Source organism: Myripristis murdjan, chromosome 18 (genome assembly GCF_902150065.1).
Source record: "Myripristis murdjan chromosome 18, fMyrMur1.1, whole genome shotgun sequence".
Classification (NCBI taxonomy): Eukaryota; Metazoa; Chordata; class Actinopteri; order Holocentriformes; family Holocentridae; genus Myripristis; species Myripristis murdjan.
The window spans coordinates 11,981,721-11,999,971 of NC_043997.1; the positions used below are offsets into that span (position 1 = coordinate 11,981,721).

Sequence of the window (18,251 nt, forward strand, 5' to 3'; positions counted from 1 at the left end):
GGGGACCCGCATGTGTTTCTGGCGTCTTTATGTTGTATCCGCTTTTGCTTGTTTCCTCCTGTGCAAAGCCTAACCAAAACACCATTTGAATTGAACATAAATCAAAAAGATTACAGAATCAGGATGAGCAGAAATGCAAATGACTGCTTTGTAGTAGTTGTCCTAAACATTGTTTTGTTTTGTTTACCAGTGAGCGAGGTTGTGTTAAATGTCTAAGAATATTTTACTAAGGAACACATAAGTGGCAAACTCCCATTTTGTGCAGGTGTCTCTTTCACTCAGTGCTTAATGTGAAGCAGTGTGTTTTGTACGGCACCTGACACACCTGACACACCTGTCAGCGAGCGCTCCCGGCCTGTTGCTCTGCATACTGAATCATTACAACTTCATTTCCTCCTCTTATCCTCCTTGCCTTACCTCCCCATATTTGTTAAGAATGGACTGTTCCATTACTGAGCTGCACCCCCCACCCCCAACACACACACACACACACACACACACACACACACACACACACCACACACCCCTGTGACCCGGCACTGTGGTCTCTTCCATACAGGCAGGGCTCACTGATCTCCCCCTAGCAACCAAGCAGGCAGGACTGGCCGGCCCTGTGCTGTCGTCTTTCCCTCTGTGTGTGTGTGTGAGTGTGTGTGTGTGTGTGTGTGTGTGTGTGATGACATCATCAGCCCTTAGCAGTCAGCTGCTGCAGTGGAGAGAGACTGTGTAGCTCACACACACACAGAGAGAGAGAGAGAGAGAGAGAGAGAGAGAAGGGAGGGGAGTAAGAGGGAGAGAGGACTGCGCGCTCACACTCACACACACACACACTCTCTGTCTTCCGCTCAAATGCACACACTGCAAACTCTCTCGCTCACACACACACACACACAGCCCCGCTTGTCTTCCTCTGTGCGCGGCTGGTAAACATGGCAGCGGCCGCAGCCACTGACACACACGCAGTGAGCGGCGCGTCGCGAGCTTAGCCTAGCCTCAGCTCGCCGTCTCATCTGTCAACATGGAGGAGGAGGACGTGTCGGCCGACCCCTATCTGCCCTACGACGGGGGAGGGGACACCATACCCCTGCAGGAGATCCCTAAAAGAGGTACGCCACGTCCCCTCTTCCTCCACCTTCCTCTTGATTCCTTCCTTTCTTCCTCCAGAGGCCGTCCTTCCTGCTGTACAGTGAGTCCATATGTCCATCTGCCAGGCAGACATGGCGCAGGTTAAGCAAATGCTTAGCAACGGCTGCCTCCCTTTGCTGTTGCTGTGCTTGTTGTGGAGCATGGAGATACTGTAGTAGAGCCAGTGTGGATTAGGAGCCATTTCCTGACACTATTTCTGTGGGAGCAACCGCGTTATCAGGTTGTTTGCCCCTTTTTCCTCTTGGTTGATGATTAAACCGTGAGCAAGGGGGAGTTGAATTGCTGTGCATGCTTACACTGTAAGAAGGCTTAGGCCTATAGGTGAGCAGCAGTGACTAAAGATTACAGCGCGGGCCTCCATTTTAATTTCCCTGAAGACAGACACATGCACAGGCGCTGATGCTTGCTGCGTTACGTATGCAGAAAGGTCCCCGTCGTCGCAGGCACCTGTTGTCAACATCCAGGATGTCGTTCCAACGGGGTCCTCGGGGTGACGGCACACAGTGTGCGGCGTTCAAATTGTGCCAGATCATTCCTCATGTCTAAGATGGATTTGAGCTTCCTGCGCTGCACCTTTGTTTGTCTTTTCTCCGTGGCCTTCAGGGGGTTTCTGTTCAGTTGTGAACTGGTCCTCCAGGCCTTGTTAGTTTTCTTCTGGTGAGCGAGCAGAGACAAAAGCTCCCTGTTGAGTGTACAAAATCCGCCGCTGCCTCCATCCATATGCTGCAAACGCCTCAGCCTGCAGCAATCGCTACGTCCAAGCATATATCTCTCTCTCTCAGTCTTCCTTCGGTCCATCCAGCCATCCATGACTTTGGCCTGAGTCGCTCAGTCCTGCCCAGATTCTGCATCGGCTTCATTTTCAATCTCGAGAGGGTTTAGTCATCCTGAAGTGGTCTCTAGACCCCCTCGCCTAAACCTAAATGTCTGTCCTACTCTCTCTCTCTGGCCTGACAGCCTTTAACCCCTTTTCGCGTACGCTGATTCACCCAGAAATCTTAAATACATCTTCCATGTGGGGCATCAAGAGGAAAATTAATTTGTCAGCATCCCTCCTGAGGAATCTTCCATTTTAATGCTATTATGAACAGAAGCTTTAAGCTTCCTGGGTCAAACATGCCAAAGGTTATGACAGTGCTACGTAATCGCAAGAAACTCGGGGGTGACGTATTTCATGTAATCTGCGATTTGACCACAAGGTTTTTGGGGAGAGTTAAGTGAGAAAATGGTGTGTTCAACTCCATAAATTGGATTCCTTCCTTCTTTTGATCTCTGCTTCCCGTGTATCACCACTTCTCACGACTTTCTTTCCTCTCTTGGCTTCAGCCCGAATCTCTCTGCCTCCTATCTGTTTTATCCATCAGCCTTCATCCGGCTGAGTCGAATGAAGCCCTGCTGCTCGGTCAGCAGCGGGGGCTTCCCAGGCTGTAATGAGGCTGTCCGGCTCTGTGTGTGATGTCGGTCACATGTTTCCTGAGCAGACTCTGGCCTGGTTGATCCAAAGAGTCCCAGCCAGCTGCCCCTGAGCCTCTCTGATCTCATTTACCCTGCTGTAGTAGAGTAGGCCTAATATCGGAGAATGCAGCTGTTGCTCATACACTCAAGTGTCCTTATTGCCGTGTAGGAAAATGGATTTTTCCTGTTTGTTGGACACGCTGGCTTCCAAACAATGGCAATCACTGGTCAAAGTAGCATGTAGGCTAGATTTCCAGCACACAGTCGTCATTTCTAAAGAGCTGTCCGGTGGTAATTTGCCGCCCTGGTGCTCAGGAGTCCTCAGCGAAAGCAGAGCTGGAGGATCTGCATTGACAGTCAACAAGCCTGTGTCTGCACTAACTTGGCCTCAGCCCTGACACCGGCCAAGCAGAAAGGGTGCAACCGTTTGCTGATCCAGGAGAGAATGAAACTGAGACCTTGTTTTCATCTGTGTAGTGTGTGTGTGTGTGTGTGCGTTAGTGCAAATGTGCCTGCAAAACCCTTGGACCGTGATGCTGGCATTGTGCTTGAATGCAGTCCCTGTCGGTTTCTGTTTCCATAGCGTCACCCTCGCTTGGCTCCGCGCTCCTTATTAGACTGATGGGTGACAATAACCCAGCTTGCCCAGGAAGGCTCGTCCTATTTACTGCATCAGTCTCCTTTCTGGCAAATTGAAGTGTTCCCTTGTAAAAGAACAACCTGATGGAAATGGATGGAAAGAGCAAGAGCCTCTTTCTTCAGAAAAGTCGCATAGGGAGGTTACTAATTTCTCCAGTGACCGAAGCCTCCAAAGACCACAGTTCCCTTTGTGCACTCAATGATCTGTAGTTCTAAAAGTATGCCAAGTATACTGTAATTTTGTCATTTCCACAGTTTGAATGACAATGATCCAATCATCATGCTAGGCTGGTTGTTAGGCAGGTCCAGGAGCGGGACGAGGAGAGAGCCGGGCTGGTTTGTGGAAAGCTACCTGAGCAAATATTGGTTTGTCAGCGCTGTAGTGAGGAACTTAGAGAAGGGATAGTGAAAATAGCAACATAGCCACATTGGTTTATATTATGACACTGAAAAAAGTCTTCAAAAAGCACACTGTTCCCCTCCAGGTCTGGTCACAGGATCTGAAATAGCTCAGTTTCAGTGCGAGTGAAATCGAATGGATCAGGTATTCCCACCCCCGGCCTATCCGATTGTGTCACCTCATCCCTGGTCCACAAAGCGCTTATGATCACACATGACCCAGACCACCCACTCCACCGGCACTTAAACCTCCTTCCTTAGACTACCCATGTGCAGAAAGGCCCGTTTTAACAAGATCTTTGTTCCTACAGCCGTATGAGCTTTAAATAAATAACCTCGACTTTTTAACTTAAAAGTAATTCAGTCTGACGTGTAGGGACTGTTCTTGTAAATTCTGCATAATTCTGTATGTCTTATTTGTTTTTGTATGCACCTACTGCAAAGAAGAATTTCCTCCTTGAGGACAAAAAAAAAAAAAACTGTCAGTCTCTCAATCTGCCGAGCCATGCCGAGCACTGCAAAAACTTAAGATTTTGCATTTTCTGCTTTGTGCCCAATTTTCAGCGTATAATAGTTGACACTGAAATGCAGTTTTGGGAGCTGTACAGTGTTGCTGTCTTCAGCCCCTGGCAGCACTGGTAACAAGCACAGCTCCTGCTTCTGAAATGGAAAACGTTGCTCTCACTCTGCTGTCACCATCACTGCTTCTCTTTCCAACTTCATGTACAACACAACCGAATCTAGAAAGCTCCGGTACATTCTGTTGGGCGGCTTAAAAGAGTTTTTGTGTCGGTGCTGGAAAGCCTTAAACGGCTGAGTCTAAACTTGATGTGTTCAAGGTTTGAAAAGTGCTTGGATTTTGAATAAAGTGCTTGAAACTACTTGAAATGATAATCGCACTGGTTTCAGTCACACATTTCGAAACTAGAAACTTTGTTGGGTTTTCCTTTTCCTACCCAGTTTCCCCTCAGAGATCAATGAAGCATTTCTGATTCTGATTTTAATTTCTCTTTTCTCTGTAGAATGATCCCACTAATCACAATCATTTATAACAAAATAACATCTGATTCAATGTGATGAAGACCTGTGGGGAAAAAATGCTGAAAATGCACCTTGAAAAGAGCTAGAATTTGATAAAAAAAAATAAAATAAAATAAATAAATAAAATAAAAAGAGTTTTAGGACCCCTGTGAAAAGCATTCTGGGAAATGTAGGCGATCACAAACTGAAGCAGGAAGAGGAGCGGTGATTGTTTAGAGCCGTATAAAGAGACACTGGGAGTGGAGGTTTCCCGTATCTCACCGTTGTGAGAGGAGTAGGAATTAGAGAGATACGCCTCACTGAGTCAAAAACTGACTCATCATCATCCCACCTGCTGTTCTCTTTCTCTTTCTCTCTCTCTCTTTCTCTCTCTCTTCCTCTCTCTCTCACACACACACATGCACACACACACACACACACACTCTGTCCCCCTCTCTGGACAGTCCATATTGTAACTGTCACTCTTCAAATCAAAATGGAGGATGACAGTATTCCTCTCCCTCTCTGGCTTCACGGCTGACGCTCCTGCAGCTGCCGATTCCTCCACAACAACAACAACAGTAGTAGCGTACACACTCGTCTCCCGCTCTCTTCCTTCAGCAGGATACCACCGGCGACAGATGAAAGCCGCTGTTAGCCATTTTGTCCTGGTTTCTCACCGAAAGATCGTTTCTTCTCATTTCTCCTCTCCCTCGTTTCTGCGGAACATCAAAGGGTGTGATGCGACTTAATGAGCTTAGCTTTTGACAGGCCGGGTCAGGCCCGCGTTCAGAATATCGCCCGTCTTGGGGAAATAGGCCTTATCCTCTGGTTATGGCTCAATTATCGGAGGCGAAATTCTGCTAGTGGCCATGCAGATGTGGGTGTGAAGAGATCAGAGTGTGCATTTTTTATGATATGCCAAAGGACATGGATGTTATAGTTCTTTTTTTTATGTCGAGGGAACATAGGATTGTGTAAATAGGTAATGTTTAACCTCCTCAGCTTTCCCTGCACCCACAGGTGGCTTCGTCATTGCTGCGTTTGGCCGAGGTTCGTTCAAACCCACAGAAATTTATTTTAAATTCTAGTTGAGATCTCAGCGTTTCCAAAGACACCAAATACGTCCTGCTGAATTTAGAGCTACAATCGTTAGTCAAACAATCATTTATTTGCCGACTATTTATCGCCAAACTATTAAGATATTCGATTAATTGTTTTGAGTCATCTTTAAGTAGAAAATTTTAAAATTCTCTGATTCCAGCTTCTCAAAAGTGAATATTTTCTGGTTTCTTTAGTCCTCTATGATGGTAAACTAAATATCTTTGTGTTGTGGACTGCTGTTGGCTGACTTCGATATTCGACTTCGATATTTTCTCAACAGCAACTTGGATTTGAATATTTCGCTCAATGTAAGAGTAATGTGGCTTGAATGAAGCATTGAAACCAGCAGATATAGAATATGGATGAAATATTGTTGTGCAATATGGGAACAAATGTTAATTTTAGCTTACAGGCTTCTTTGTCCTACACCATCTTTTCTGCCCTGGCTGGAAGCATCATCTTTTTTTTCTCCCAATGCGGTGACTGGGCTTTGTTTCATTTGGTTAGTTTGGGTTTGATTTATCATCATCTTCATTCTCCAGGTGGTAAGCCTGAGAGAATTACAAGAAACAAATGCAGTGAACAAGCCATATTTCAGGGCCAGTAGTCATCCCAGCCCCAGGAGCAGTTAAGCCCCGGAGATTTAAGACGGTGAAAAACACGGTTTTGTTTGGAATGTGTGCATACACCACTGAAAAGGCCTCAAGATTTTCGGAGCTTAGTGTGTCATTGGGTTGGTATTACCACTGCCCATGTTTCTGGATTCAGTTCAGTCACTAACTTTAGCTTGTTGACAGTTACAGTATCACTCAGGGCCTGCAGTAAAGGGCTTTGAGACACTGACGTTGTGCCAAATCACACACAATGTCAGCTGGATAAAGACATGAGGAATGGAAAATCAAACAGGATTTTCTACTCCGAGAGCCACTTTGGCAGAAAACCAAAGATAATTTGCCGCTTCCTTTATATTCTTAAAAAAAAAAAAATCAATTTGACTGGTAAAACAGCAGAAGTGGCAGGTGAATTTTTTGCGATCCATCAGATGCTGACAGGAAAATAGACTTCCCTCAAGTGCCTCCTGACCGCAGGAGCTTCCCCTGCTGCCAGCGGCGCGATGTCACATGTGGCTGAGATGTCGAGAGGCCACGTGTCGCCGTGTTTGACTCTCTGCACCGCACGGGGCGAATGAATGAACGAGCAGTCACGCCAGGTGAAGCGGAGATGAACCATAACAAGCTAACCATGTAACGTCATTCGAGTGTCATGGTTTATGCTCCAGGTTTTCTTTTTTTTTTTTTTTTTTTTTTTTTTCTTGGAGGGCAAATGGTGTCAGTTTGTTGTATATTTTTTTCTGGAAAAAGAAAATCACAAACTTAATTTTTCAGTATCTCCAATTTTTAAGGGCAATCCTATTTTCTCATCTAAAGCTCTACATTTCTTGCAGTCATTTTGAAAGGCAAGTTTTAATGTCATGCTTTGGATCATCTCTTTGCATATAGCAGATAGTATATTTTGCTCCAAGGCTTCAACGGAGGGGCAGACACTTTAATGGCGTGGATGTGATCGGTATTCATCTCTACAGGGTGTTTAGGTTTCTCTCTCATTTAAAGGTGCGGCTCCACACCTACAGAAGTCTGTGTTTAAATACACAAATACACCCTCATCATGAATATTACATGGAGGAATGCATGGAACAAGAGGAACGACTTGTACCCGTGACGGCTCTCAAAGCGCACACGGGAGCGCCGCATTATGTCCGCGCGGTCCTTGAAACACTCCGAGGCTATAAACCACTTTGCTCTTTTGTCTGTTTCGTCGTCGGTCGGACAGAGCTGCCTTTGTGCCGCCGCTCCGCCCGTGATGGAGTCCCACATATTTGAAGCGTCAGAAGTAGGAGGCTTACTGACAGCCACCACTGACGGCTTCAAATGTCAGAGGATGGGTTGTCCCTAATTTCTCAAACCGTGCTTTATCCCGGATTACGTAAGCCTGTGGCAGTGCTCTTTAATGGTAACATCCCCTGCCCACACTCAGAATATCAGATATACGGACCAAATTGGGTCTCTGAAGATTAGTCGATGGTCCCATTTATGACTCGGTGCTGGATTATGAATAAACCTTTTTTTTTTTTGTTTGTTTGTTTGTTTGTTTGTTTGTTTGTTTTTTACCTGACCAGGCAAAATGGTGGTCAGGTAAAGTGTTTTGGAGATAACAGACAGAGAGAATACACTCCTTCATGTCCTGTTGTTGGCCTCTCTCTCTGTGTGTGTGTGTGTGTGTGTGTGTGTGTGTGTGTGTGTGTGTGTGTGTGTGTGTGTGTGTGTGTGTGTGTGTGTGTGTGTGCAGTCCTTCATGATACCTGTGCATCCGACCAGAAGAAATAAAAAAGTAACCACTGACATTTAGCATCTCGTCATTGTTGTATCGTCCGCATTCACGTCTAACTCGAACATTCGAGCGCAGCGGACGTTCAGAGTCATGCTGAAGTCATTTCTGCGGTGATGGCGGCGCCGTGTGTGTGTGTGTGTGTGTGTGTGTCCGCGTTGTGTCAGTCTGAATCCTGTAGTCCCGCAGCCTCCGGGCCGATACAGCAACAGCCATGACGGCTAGACAACCAGGCGGTTAGGTTACATAAGGTTTTAACGCGAAGAAGGTCGGGGGAGAACACCAACAAGGTGCCAGCTGAAGTTTACAGCTACAACAACTCTTGCATTGCATGATGGAAATAAGGAATGAGGGGAATAGGGAATGAGGACCAGTGGTTCACACATAAAGTCAGTAAAAGTCACGCAGGGGGGATTTGAAAGCCACCCTTCCAGACACTGACACCTGGCTTTGTTCCTCTAGTTATTTATTAAGAACATGCATTCACTCTGATGTTTGTAATCTGAGCTTTTAATACAGGAACTGAGGAGGCTGCCTGGTTAAACTGAGGTCCTTGCATGAGGGATACACTTGAATTTTTCTTTTTAACAATTTACACTCACCACTTTCTATCTAATTACCTAATTAGGAGGCAGAAAGGCCTCGTTTTCTGCTCAGCTACAGTCCAAACCAAACCAAATAATATATAATGATATGTAACCAGGTGGTATAAATAGGTGGGACTTCCCCCATATTCTTTGAATCAGCCTCCACTAACAACTTTGACATTGTCGGTGTGCTGCTTTTTTCCATACAGCAATATTACAATGCAAAGAAAGACTACTTTGACTGTTCTTTCCCTTATTTAAAAAAAAAAAAATCTATGACAAGAACCAAACATGAACTAAGATAAATCCAGGTTTTCCTACTTTGAAAGGTTCGTTTACATCTGTTGTACTTCAGCTTTGTTATAGGGTACACATTTGGTTAAAAATTGCCAAAGATCTTCCATCTTTAAGTAAATCTGTGCAAGAACAGGTGTAAATATACCCAGAATTTAGACGGTCACATGTAAATCATCATGAAGCATCACTACCATTTATTAGCTAAGCCATCGATATGCATTTACTCAAAACATATATACATGGTAAACCTCAATATATGAGTGAATGTTGAGTGTTTTAACCTTGTAATGATAGTTTTATTATTATTTCCCTCACTTTAACACTTAAACTTTCTGTCTTGAGGTTGCTTAACATTTTACTAAAGCAGCATTTTTCTGAGAAACTTTGATAAGATGTTGTGACAAGCATTTAAAGGGGGAGGCCACAGAAATGGCCACAAACAGCTCTGCTATTTTTACCTCAGTCAGCGACAGTGACCCAAAGTGACCTCAAGCTTTAGTTAAAACCCGAGTGTGTCGATTTCCATGTGTGCAGGAGTGTGTAGGATAAAGTGAATCACGGCACGTCTCATGGCTCTGTAGTCTGGAGTTTTCATGATAGATTAGAGCCACCAGAAGAGCGTCTGCAGCCTTTTGAAGATTTTTTCCACTCACACGCAGCACACATTTTCGAGAGCGGCTCTTCACGCACACGTAGAGAACGAGGCCGGAGTGGAATGCATCAGAAACTCGTATAAAACCTCAGAAACCAACCAGTCAAATCAGGACAAAGAGGGAAATATGCTGCAGCGTGACGCCCGTGCTGTGAATTTCTTTTGAATTGAATTCTCCTCTCGACGGAGGCGGATGAAAGCAGCGAAGAAGTCATGCCTCACATTGACACACACACACACACACACACACAAAACACACACACATACATTATTACATGTGTTCCACTCCCTCTCAGACACACACACACTGATTCGGATATCAGATCGAACACGTGAAGAAAACGGCCTGTTTTGCCCGTTTCTTGATTAAAAACATGTCTTTGATCAAGGCATTGATTTCCAGTGGAGCTGCTCAGACTGTGTGTGTTGCACGAGTGTGAGTGTGTGTAACAGTGTGAGCATGCTCAGTCAGTGCTTCCTATATCAGATGCACAGGATGTCTCCGGCCTTTATCGATCATGATCTCCTCATCAGAGAGCCGTGTTGGTTCAAAAACCCTCCACTCGCCGGGTTTTGCAGCTTCACAGGGTTTCCTCAGTGGATTTCATACACTGTTAATATTTCTCACTGGTGTGTGTGTGTGTGTGTGTGTGTGTGTGTGTGTGTGTGTGTGTGTGTGTGTGTGTCGTGAGCGCTGCAGTGTCTCTGATGAGCCGGATAATGGAGGAGATGGCTCTCTGGTGCAGCAGGCAGCTCTGTGATGAATGGCTTGCTGAGTCTGTATCATTTATAAGGATCAGGATCAGATGTACGGCGAGTCAGCGTGGCCAAAATACCTTATCGCTAACAGAGTTGGGCGGTTTTTGATCATTTTTTTTCTGTTCTGTCATGTTTCAAGAGAAAATATATGAGTGTACTAGTTAAGGACTTTTATCTAGCAAAATACATCTGAAGTTAAATAAGTGTGTGTGTGTGTGTGTGTGTGTGTGTGTGTGTTTCAGGGTTGGACTACTGATACTGATATTTATGTAGTGTAGCTGTGAATATCTGATGTTTTGTGTTGATATTAAATATTTGCACATTTTTCTGTATTAAAGGTGGAAGTGTTTTGACCAGGTTTTTTTTTTTTTTTTTTTATAACTTTGAAACCTCATTTAGACCATCATGGGACACTACAACTCTCAAAAAACTCAGAACAAATAGTTTATTTACACAAAAGTTTATTTATCAGAAGAAAGGGCACCAACTCAGTTACACTGGTGATGAGCGGCATAACCAATATTTAGATATGTATCAGAGTGTACCTTCGACGCTGTTTATCATGTTTCCCCCCTTTATCTCTGCTGCCTCTCATGTTAACCCCATCCGCCCCCCCTCTCTCCTCCTCAGGCTCTAACTACGCCATGTCTAACGGGGGCGGGGTCGCCAGCAGCTCCACCCACCTGCTGGACTTCCTAGAGGAGCCCATCCCGGGTGTGGGGACCTACGACGACTTCCACACCATCGACTGGGTCCGCGAGAAGTGCAAGGACCGCGAGAGGCACCGCAAGGTGAGGACGCCGCGGGTTCAGGTCCACGGAAACCGGATGAATCTTAAAACAGGGACAGCATGGCGAGGTTTTTTTTTTTTTTTAAATTAGAGAAGAGGCTCCAGTCCCTGCAGCTGTGTTACTGAGAAATGTGATATTTGTCATAGATATGTTTTCAAGTAATAAGATGAGACATTTTCATATAAATAAATCAAGCTACTCTATCACCTCTTGATTTGATGCAGTTCAGCTTGTGCCCACTTCATGAAACATTTACTGTTTTTAAAGGGACAGTTCACACAATACACAGCAAAAACCATATTTTCTCACTAATGGAGGCTGTCCATCCAGAGAGTTTGTGGGGTGCATTGTGCTTCCTTTAGGACACACCGTGCTTCCTTTAGGACACACCGTGCTTCCTTTAGGACACACCGTGCTTCCTTTAGGACACACCGTGCTTCCTTTAGGACACACCGTGCTTCCTTTAAGACACACCGTGCTTCCTTTAGGACACACCGTGCTTCCTTTAGGACACACCGTGCTTCCTTTAGGACACACCGTGCTTCCTTTAGGACACATTGCGCTTCCTATAGAACACACTTTGCTTCCTTTAGGACACATTGTGCTTCCTTTAGAACACACCGTGCTTCCTTTAGGACACACCGTGCTTCCTTTAGGACACACCGTGCTTCCTTTAGGACACATTGTTCTTCCTTTAGGGCACACTGTACTTACTTTAGGACACACTGTTCCTCCTTTAGGACACATTGTGCTTCCTTTAGGACACACTGTGATATTCTGAGATATTGTATTCTGGAAACCTAAAGTACACACTGTTAGGTCAGAACAGTGAGTAAAGTGAGGTGGAATGAAATGAACTGAGAAAAAAAGGTAAGCTTCCCAACCTTTATCTTAACATCATTCCTGCAGGTCTTTTTCTCTCATTTGTCAATACATTTATCCAAATATTGACACAACGAGCACAAAAGACCCCGTGCTTTTATGGCCCAGTTTCTGGAAGTGTTTTAGGATGAGATTCCTAGAATTGTTTGCTCTATGAGTTTGAGAGGTATTTGAATATTATCTGGAGCTGTTATATTATGAACCGGCTGTACCTGCCCAGCAGGAAGCAGTGTAATCAAACAGGCCAGGCAGCGGTGTGAGTTACTCATCACTGGAGAGTGGATATAATCCTTTGGCCTACTTGCATGGCTGCCAGTATAAATAGTTCCACACTGCTTGAAGCATATGAGTTTTTATTTCCTGTTTTGGCCCTGGGTAATGATTTTGTTGTGTTTTTCTTTATGTGTGTGTTTAGATTAACAGTAAGAAAAAGGAGTCGGCATGGGAGTTCACAAAGAGTCTGTACGACGCCTGGTCTGGGTGGCTGGTGGTTACACTCACAGGCTTGGCCTCAGGTAACACACACACCTACATACACACCACTTATCTCCTCGGCTGGTGACACTCACACGCTTCACATGCTGGCCTTAGGCAGCTCACCCTCTGTCTCCGTCTTGCTGACTCTCGCTCTCTTCTTCACTTAACCACAGGCACACACACACACACACACACACACACCTTATCTGTCCTGCACAGCCTCACAGGACAAAGTTCAGTCCTCTAAGCACACTCTCATTCTCGCAGTTTACTTTTACAGCTGTCTGGCCTAAACTGACATCAGAGAAAAATCCATAATCCAGCAATCCTGTTTACCCTGTTACAGTTTTTTTTTTTAAATGTCCCTTTAATAAAACATCAAAGAAGGCCAAAGGCACTGACCCGCATGTTTCAGCTGGAATTAGATTTTTGTAAGATGTGACACAGCTGACAAACGATCACTTGAAATCCAGTGTGCCAGTTTTTAAATATTTAAATTACTAATGTGAAGTTTTTTTTTTTTTTTTTTTTTTTTTTTTAACCAGAGCTAGCAGAGCTCTTTTTCTTGAGTAATATTATTGCTGTTGTTGTTGTTGTTGGTATTATTTATAAGGTTACATGAGCTTGTAGTAAACGACACAAAACTTTTCACTGAAATAGCAAAAATATACAAAAATGCATTGAACTTATAAATGTATTCCAAAGCAATGTGTCTGAACTGTAGGTTAAGAAGGCTTCACATACAAACAGGTGTAGGAGTGCAGATTGCCATGGCAACTCGAGCACATCAATGCATTATGAACCACTAGTAAGTAGATTTCGCTCCTTAGTAATGATCACTACAACAGAATTGTGTAATTTTCAAGAGATAGTTGGATTAACTAGAAAAATATTATAGAAACACTACAGGTGGCAATGTGTGTGTGTCTATTGCATATCGATAGACACACACACACATCGGATCAGTGACATCAGTCCAATATCAAATTCATGGATCATGTCTGGATCAGCATCCATAACTTATATTCATTTCTCTTTTTTAAAATCAAGAGGCACCAAAATGACAAGACTAAAAATGTCTTTGTAATGCTACCACGCAAATCTAAACGACTGGCAGCATCACTAGCGAGTTATTTGTCGCTTCCTCTGCTCTTCCGTGCCTTCATCGCCTCCTCCTCCTCCTCCTCCTCCTCCTCTTCCTCCTCCTCTCCTGTCCTGTCAGGTGCTTTGGCTGGCCTGATTGACATTGCTGCTGACTGGATGAACGACCTGAAGGAGGGTGTGTGTCTCAGCGCCATGTGGTTCAACCACGAGCAGTGCTGCTGGACGTCCAATGAGACCACCTTCGCTGAGCGGGACAAGTGCCCCCAGTGGAAGAGCTGGGCGGAGCTAATACTGGGGCAGGCCGAGGTAGAATAAACCCCACAGCTTGTAGGACCCAGACAACTTGAATCAGAGTTAGAGAGCCAATACAGGGAAGATATCTTTGAGGTGAATGATACAATATTTTTAAACTTATTTTGATTTGACTTGATTCGGTCAAATTCAATGTAAAACGTGATTTAGTGCCCAAAAAAGCAATTTAGACTTCACTTGCTGCTGTGTCCTTATTTTGACTGTGGTTGAAATTTAATCAGCAAGTAAAAATCATGTGGTAATCAGCCACATCCTGCTAGGAAACTAAAAGTTATGTCAACTGTTTACCAGTCACACATTTTCAAGTAACACATAATCCACTTCTGCTTGACGTTTCTCTCGTCGACAAGCATCAGTTAACGTCTCAGTTTACATGCTTTCAGTGAAAATCTATTATACGCCATGAAAACAGGAATAAAGGATAGGGATTATTAGTCTCTATAATATAAAGCTACCAGATGAAGCTGCTGTGAAAATCACACAGTTAATATGTGAAAAGGAAAAGCCAGAGTTCAGTTGTATAGTTTAGGAGCAAAAAAACATCAGAAATTAAAGGAGATCCCCTGGAGCACATGGCCATTTAACAGCCTCACCTGTAAATAAAGGCTGTTAAAGCGGCTGTTGACTATTTGCTCCAGCGGATTTGCTTTAGTCTCTGGTTTCTCATCTTGATCATTTGAAGCACCAGCTCTGCCTGTTGGACTTAAAATGGGCACATGTGTGGCGATTTTTTTTTTTTTTTTCTCTTTTGTCACAGCCAAAAATGTCAGTCGTGATATTTGATGCCCTCAAATGAGTTTGAACACACAAACAATTGTTGCTTTGAGGCATCGACGTGCTCCAGTGAGTTTTCCCACAACATGTGAACCGCAGCATAAAACCACAGCCACACTCACAAAGGGAGAGCAGGCTCATTGTAACAAAGTGTGGCATGGAGAGGGAAAGAGAGACAGTAGACACAGTTTAGACCGTCAAATCAGGTTTCAGGAGGCTTGGAGTCTGATCAGATGAACGCTACTTCCTGTGTACACACAAACACACCCACGCATATGCACACTCACTAATATGCATACACGCATTACGTACGATATGTTGTTTCCTTTGCTCTTCCTCACCTTCTCCCTCCCCTCCATCCTCCCCCCTCAGGGCCCGGGCTCCTACATCATGAACTACTTCATGTACATCTACTGGGCCCTGTCCTTTGCCTTCCTGGCGGTGTGTCTGGTCAAGGTGTTCGCTCCCTACGCCTGCGGCTCGGGGATCCCTGAGGTGAGGAGGATAACCCTAACCCTGCACTTGATTTGATCAAATAAAAAAAATACATCAGCAGCAGCAACTCTACTAAGCTACTAGGCTTTAATTACACCTAAAAACCTTGATGCTCCAGTGAACGTGTACATCTGCCGGTGGGCCTTCACAATAAGAGTAGGCATACGGTAGTAAAATGTCAATTCCACTACAGGAGAGACTTGATGTTCTCTGCGAGGAGGTGGAAAAAAAATGTGCACATGTATCGGCAATCAGCCAAAAGAGTTGGAAAATATCAGCATATCGGATATCAGCAAGAAATCATCCCGAAAGGTTGTAAATACCAGTGGTAAACCTCCTGACGCCCCAGCAAATTCAACTCTTTTTACATTGCAGTTGGTCATGTGACATTTTTCCGACTTTAAGAGTACTGCTTGAATGCAGCGTTAGCCTATCAAGAGAGGCGATTTTGCTCAAAAAATAGAGATATTACCAAAGGTCCAGTTATTACCTAAGGGGGTATCTGACGATTCTCAGCCCTCACTCAGCCCCCAGCAGACTTTTATCTTTTATCTCAGCTCAAGTATAGAAACTGAAGTCCGCACTCAGCAAAGGAAGAAGAATACCAGCAGAGCGACCCGTTTTCCCAGCCAGCTTTACTCTTGCAACACTGAGTTTTAGTGTCAGGCTGTGTTTTGCTTATTTTTTTGATGAGGACTCACGCTGGGCTGCAACGTTGCACAAGTAAAGAACATGGATTCCCCGTTGAGCTAAGATAATATACAGCGCTTCATACGGCGTTCACCAGCTGGGCTAACATTCGCGTTTTCAAAGTTGTGTTTATGTTAGAGCAGCAGAAAGCAAAATCAAAAGATACAGCCTTTTAAAGCATGAAAACATTCAGTCAACTGTTGGTCTTAATGCAGAAAGAGTCAATAAGATGATAATAAGATTAATAATAATGATCATTATTTATATAGCACCTTTCATGCAGGGGGTGTAGCAAGTGCTGCATGGTAAAACCACACAATCAGTTGAATAACAAAGGCAGCAAAAGAGCAAATATCAATAAGATATATGAAAGATGGGAACACACAGAGACAGTAAAATATGCAAAAGCAAAGGAGGATATCAAAACAGTAAAATGCAAAAGAACAGAATAAATGAATAAAACCAAGGACGCGTGGTAGCTAAAAGCAGCGTTAAATAAATAAGTTTTCAGTTGTTATTTAAAAATGTTCACAGAGCCTGCATCTCTCATAGCCTTAGGTAGGGAATATCATAATTTTGGTGCATAGTTAACAAAGACTGAGCTCCCCATTTTCTTATTGACATGATAGTTTGTATAAAAAAAACAACAGCAGAGGATCTAAGAGGCGGTGAAGGATTACAAAACAACAAAGATATAGTAATCTAGGCTGGTCCCAAGCCACTGAGAGGCTGTAAACAAGCAAAAGAACTTTAAAATCCGATCCTAAAAGACACAGGAAGCTGGTGTGGATTAGCTAAAACTGGGGTGATCTGCTCTCTCTTTCTTGTTCTAGTTAAAAGTCTGGCAGCAGAGTTCTGAATTAATTGTAGTTTATCAATAGTTTGTTTTGGAAGTCCAGTTAGAAGACCAGTCCAGTCCTAATCTACTGCACAGGCCCATGAGTGGCTCTGCTTCCTCCAAACATGCAAGCCAGGGCTCTACATTAACGCTGGGGCTCGTTTAATAGCACCTAATATCCTGTGTGTTATTAAATCATCCGTGCACTCACTCGGCTGGTTGGTCGGCAGCCCCAGCAGAGTGAGATTAAACCGCTGTCAGCCTCGGTGACGCAGCCGGCGGCAAAGAGGAAGTTGAACGAGGTCTTTTAGGTAGAAGCTGCAGTGTCGAGGTTTGTGGTCTTTATGTAATCACTTCATCTGGCACTTCTTCTGCTTCTTCTTGTTAAGCACCCCCAAATTCAAAATGCAAGTCATGATGCGTGTCCCAGATAAAAGGGGGGGATGCGTCAGGGGCGTGCGTTGTCCCCACTAAATTCCCAACAGCGGTGACTGCTTGTCGTTATTGCCGCACAGGATTTTAAAGAGGTGGCCAACGGGCAATATAAAAAGCAATAATGGCGTCTTGATCGTGATCAATGAACGCACCATCCCAGTGCGCTACCTGAAACATGTCACGGGTGTAATACTGGTCAGGTGAACACTGGTCATCTGGTTCCCTGTTGGGTAACAAATGAGGTTACTCGGCTGTCTCTTCTGTGTTTTTACCCCCTTGATCTGTTTTATTATTATCCCAGAGTTCAGTCCAGGTGACGTAATGCATTTTATCCGCGCAGTTTAGTCAGGATTGCTGCAGGATATTGACGCTCTGTTTTATCCTCTCATTTTAACGGGCCGTCTTATCGATTTCCTGCGGGCGTCCTAAACTAGACGCAGCACAGGACATAAAAACTCAAGGTCTGTAATCGTTCGACAAAGTGGGACTCGAGTGGTTTGGTGCAGTTTGTGAGTCTTTTACGTCGTCACGCTCGTTACTTTTTGATGATTTGAAGAGTGTGTGTGTGTGTGGAAATAATTAATTCAGTGGGAGGGGAGTTGTGATTTGATCTGGCTGTGCTGTGGAAAGCCATTTTGAGGTGAGCACCAGCAGCTTTCAACATATTCTCTTTTGTTGCCATGGGAACAAGAAAGCTAAAACGGTGGCGAGGGCGACTTTGAGCCTGACGGTGACTGACGGCGATATCCAGAATGCAAGACATGACTGTGAAACGTCCTCCTCATTTACCAAAGTGATGAAAATTTGATATTGAGGTTTGAGATTTAATACCGCCTCCTGTCTACTACACACTAGTACTCAGTCACTTCAGCTGTTGTTTTGATGTAACTTGCATGGATGCCGTTTTCTTTTTCAGGATTTTAGACATGCAGGTTCCCTTCAACTGTCACACACTGAGCTATTTTTACATTTCTTGCGCTCTGTGGTCCTTAACACATCTGTAACCCAGG

At 44.3% G+C, this 18,251-nt stretch overlaps 1 protein-coding gene across 7 annotated transcripts in view; it reads left to right on the top strand.

The window, feature by feature from the left end:
• clcn3 (chloride channel 3) overlaps positions 1-18,251 on the top strand; it is a 46,924-nt gene that overhangs the window by 13,262 nt on the left and 15,411 nt on the right. For 5 of the 7 annotated variants that reach the window (XM_030076983.1, XM_030076984.1, XM_030076981.1 and 2 more), the window contains 4 exons: positions 11,074-11,234; positions 12,532-12,631; positions 13,816-14,003; positions 15,156-15,278. In XM_030076983.1, coding sequence (XP_029932843.1) covers positions 11,074-11,234; positions 12,532-12,631; positions 13,816-14,003; positions 15,156-15,278 — 572 coding nt within the window. Of the gene's footprint in view, positions 1-805; positions 1,107-11,073; positions 11,235-12,531; positions 12,632-13,815; positions 14,004-15,155; positions 15,279-18,251 lie in introns of those variants that run through there. The other 2 variants (XM_030076982.1, XM_030076988.1) reach the window with 1 other exon arrangement.